The sequence below is a fragment of the Salvia miltiorrhiza genome, chromosome 4 (assembly GCF_028751815.1).
Source record: "Salvia miltiorrhiza cultivar Shanhuang (shh) chromosome 4, IMPLAD_Smil_shh, whole genome shotgun sequence".
In the NCBI taxonomy this organism is placed as follows: domain Eukaryota; kingdom Viridiplantae; phylum Streptophyta; class Magnoliopsida; order Lamiales; family Lamiaceae; genus Salvia; species Salvia miltiorrhiza.
The window spans coordinates 33,750,556-33,754,456 of NC_080390.1; the positions used below are offsets into that span (position 1 = coordinate 33,750,556).

General features: G+C 37.3%; 1 protein-coding gene across 1 annotated transcript; it reads right to left on the bottom strand.

The window, feature by feature from the left end:
* Positions 1 to 1,143: 1,143 nt before the first annotated feature.
* Positions 1,144 to 3,136, bottom strand: LOC131021257 (transcription factor MYB35-like). Its single transcript, XM_057950368.1, has 3 exons — positions 2,738 to 3,136; positions 2,516 to 2,648; positions 1,144 to 1,771 (listed from the first exon to the last, which is right to left on the bottom strand). Exons 1-3 carry the CDS (start codon positions 2,865 to 2,867, stop codon positions 1,264 to 1,266), a joined length of 771 nt encoding a protein of 256 aa, XP_057806351.1. The 5' UTR covers positions 2,868 to 3,136; the 3' UTR covers positions 1,144 to 1,263.
* Between the last annotated feature and the right edge of the window lie 765 nt (positions 3,137 to 3,901).

Consider the following 3,901-nt stretch of genomic DNA (forward strand, 5'->3'; position numbering starts at 1 on the left):
CATATATATATATATATATATATATATATATATATATATATATAGGGAATGTATACCGCGAGAGCACCTCTTAAAATAAGAAATAAGAATTAAGAAAAATTTATGAATTTTATGTAGAACACGTATGAATTTGTTGTATAAAGGTATGAATTGCGAAAAATGAATTTTTTCTACCTTTGAGATTCGAACTCAGGACCATGAATTCATTCAACAGGATGATGAATCAACCGTAGATCTTGATAATTTAAGGGCTGTAAATGATTCTTATTTTATATCTTAAGAAATGTACTCCAGTTATTTTAGCCCTCCCCTTAGGGCTATAAATGAACAGAGCTACTCGCAAGCTATTCGAGATTCGACTCGAAAAAAACTCGTTCGGAGCTCGATTCGATAATAAACGAACCGAGGTCGAGCCTGATTTTGAACTTGAAATTTTTATCGAGCCGAGCTCGAGCCTGACAGTGCTCGGTTCGTTGAGCTCGCGAACATGTTCGAATTTGATTATTCGCGAACATGTTCGCGAGCCTGTTCACGAACCTTCAATTCAGTCGAGCCTTCATTCGAGTTAGTACACGAACCTTAAACGAGTCGAACTCGAACTCGAGTAACATATTAATTAAGAAGATTTTTAAAAATTTATAACAAATTCTAACTTGAATATCATATATACGAACATCTAATGAGCCGAGCTCGAGCTCAAGCTTGAATTCGACATTATCGAGCATCACTTGAGTCGAACTCGAACCGAGCTCGAGCTTGGTAAGTGGGTGATGAGCCGAGCTCGATCACCAAGACAAAAGCTCAAATCGAGCTCGAGCCGAACTCGAACACCAGAATATTTAAACGAGCCGAGCTCGAGCCTGCTAGTATTCGGCTCAGCTCGACTCGTTTACAGCCCTACCTCCCCTATATATATTATGGTAAAAGTAGTAATTATATATGATAGTGTAGTCCATGAGTAATTAAATATGAGACAGTGCTATGACAGAGAAAATATGAGAATTTTTTTTTGATAAATTTATAATATTAAATAAAGAAAAGGTCGCGCCACAGGAAACTCGAACCAAAGACCTTTGGCCTTAGACATTAACCCCTTACCGCTTAGCCAAGACATGTGGCACATAGTGTGTAACACCATAGTGAATGTTCTAAATATTGTGAATTTTTATTTATGTGTGTGTTTTTCAATTAAGCTTGTGACGAGGGGTTTGGCATAGAACTAAAAACACCTTACCTATTCCATCTCTTACAAATTAAAACAATTTAGTAGTAAAACGGCTCCTCGTAGAAGCAAGGAAGCTGCGAGCACATCTCATCTTGCTTCCCAATCATGGCTTCCACAAACGCCGAAGACGACGACGGCGCCGCATCAAATCCGGCGGCGCCATCAATCTTGGTATCTCCCTTCCCTTGCAAAATCTCATCATCATCAAAGTGGCCCCCATTTTGCTGCGCGGCGAATGCCTCCTCGAGGAAGAAATCACTCCAGCTGAAGCTGGACGCGGAGGCCTCCTCCGCGTCCAGCTGCGGGTCGGAGAGCTCCGCTTTGACGGGCCCTGCTGCAGCCGGTAACGCACCTTTCAAGTCCCTGGAGAGAGGATGGAGGCGGAAGGCGCCCATGCTGCCGTAGTCGGCCAGGATCTGAGAGAAGGGCTTGTGAGTCACCGGATCTATCCCCATTGCTGACAGCTTCTTCTTCAGTTTGCTGTTCCATAGGATTTTCACGTCGCTCTCTGTCTTTTCCGGCAGTTGTTGGGCTATGATTGGCCACCTGCACATTTCACTCAATTATGCTTTTGTATATAAACTAAAAACTATGCTTCTAAAAACACAAACTTTCAACTGTTTTTATTTTTCACATACGATTATAAATTGCATACGAATTAATGTTGAGATGAATGTCTATATTGTTTAAATGGCTGGTGTACTAATTAAACGACGTACAAGGTGTTTGAGTGAGCTTCTAAGCTCTTTCAAGGTGTTTGACAAAATAAGCTCTTAAATAACTTATAAGCTTCCAAAAAAATAAGTTCATCTACCTCAATTTATTTTTTCATAATCTTATATGCAATAATGATTTTACAAATACTCCTATTATTTAACTATAATTTATAATTTTTATCATATGGAGTACTGTTTTAAATTCATACATTTTCGATTTATTTTTATCTAACAAATATTTTTTCTCTTTATAACTTATAACCTTAATTATCCAAACACTTTGACAACTTATAAGTTCTTGAGAAACTACATTTTATAAGCTCTTTCAAATAAGCTTAATTAGTCAAACACCCTCGTAGTTGAATGTTTATGGCAGTTCAGCTTGTGTCTATAGCATTAATTTGCCACCCATTTCAACTAGTCACGATGGCATCAATTCGTCGGAAATTGGAAAATAAAAATAAATGAAAATTTATGTTTTTGAGGTAGAAATTTTAGTTCATGAGTAAAACCGAAACTAAGTAAAAATTCGTGTATTTAGGCGCAATTATCTTATTTTATTTTAGCGTCGAACCTGCTACCGAGGACGGCATGCAGCTGGATGATGAGCTCCTCTTCTTGAGGGGTGAAGCTCTTTAGCTTTGGATCTGCAGGCTTCTGATTATTGCCCCATCTCTCTCTACAGTTTTTCCCACTTCTTCTCTGCCCTGTCATCATCAAACAATCCAAAAATGCTAAATCATCTTTCTCTCCCTCTCTCTTTCTCTAGAATTTGTGAAATAATTATATAACATACCTGATCTCTTGGAAGAAGTTGTCCAGTTACCTGTTCCTCGCTGCTTGGAAGCAAACGCAGCAGCCATTTTTGCATCTCCATCTTCGTTCCAAGCAGCCTTATGCAATTCGGAGCTGCTGGTTTTTACCATCTGAGATAAGATTTGTGGAGAATTAGTATATGATTTTGGAGGAATTAATGAATATCGCGGTGAGAATTATGATAAAATTTTAAGAGGCCTTTAATAAATAAGGAGCAGAGAAAGAGGCGAGAAAAGCATGGGGTGAGGTGTATTTGCATGACTTGTATTCATATTTTTGTTTTTTGGGAATAGAAAATTGAAGAGAGAATTAATAAATGAATTTCTGAGATAACATGCGTTTTTGTGTTTGTTTTAATGGTGCAAAGAGCACTCGAAACAGGTTTGAATTGGGTGAGTTATTTGGTTAAGTATAGATTTGAGCTAAGTTTAGTACATGATTCTCACAGAGTCAATTGAGTTTTAATTAGTGAAAAAGGAAATGATAATTGGTGTAGCGATTAATTACGAGGATTAAGTATTTAATTTGAGAATAAAATATTACAAGCCAAGCAAATATCACAACTTATGAATGACTACAACCCTCCAAAAAAAAAAGTACGTGGGGATTCATGTCATTGGAAGCTATCAGGTATTTTATACACTCTCACACCACTTTTTATTAGTATTATTATATTGGAGCTAAATATACATCTCGCGTGGGATTCTTCGCTCAGTGTCTTCAAACGTGATTATTCTTTTTCTTTTTCTGAGGTTAAATCCAACCTCTCAGTCTCATATATTAAATTGTATATTTATATTTTTAACTCTGAAAATTTTCTTTCATTTGATGTTTAATGGAGAGTAAATGCTTGCTGCTTTAACGCTATTTATTGGTGTGAGTGTGACATGCATTCCCCTTATGCGATCTGCTTGGTTTCTTTGGCTTTGCTCCAACTTCTTACTTTGTGATGGCTGTAGTTTTGATGAAATATTCCACGTATGCATGGAGGGGGTGTTCTGCAAATACTTTTACACCTGAGGGCTGCACTGCAAAGTTCAGATATAATTAAGTTAGTTTTATTAACTTGTTTTCAGCTGCGTTTTGTGCGTGAGTTCTCAGCTAGCTAGATAGGTTTTTTCTTTCTTGTTGAGAACAGTTTTTG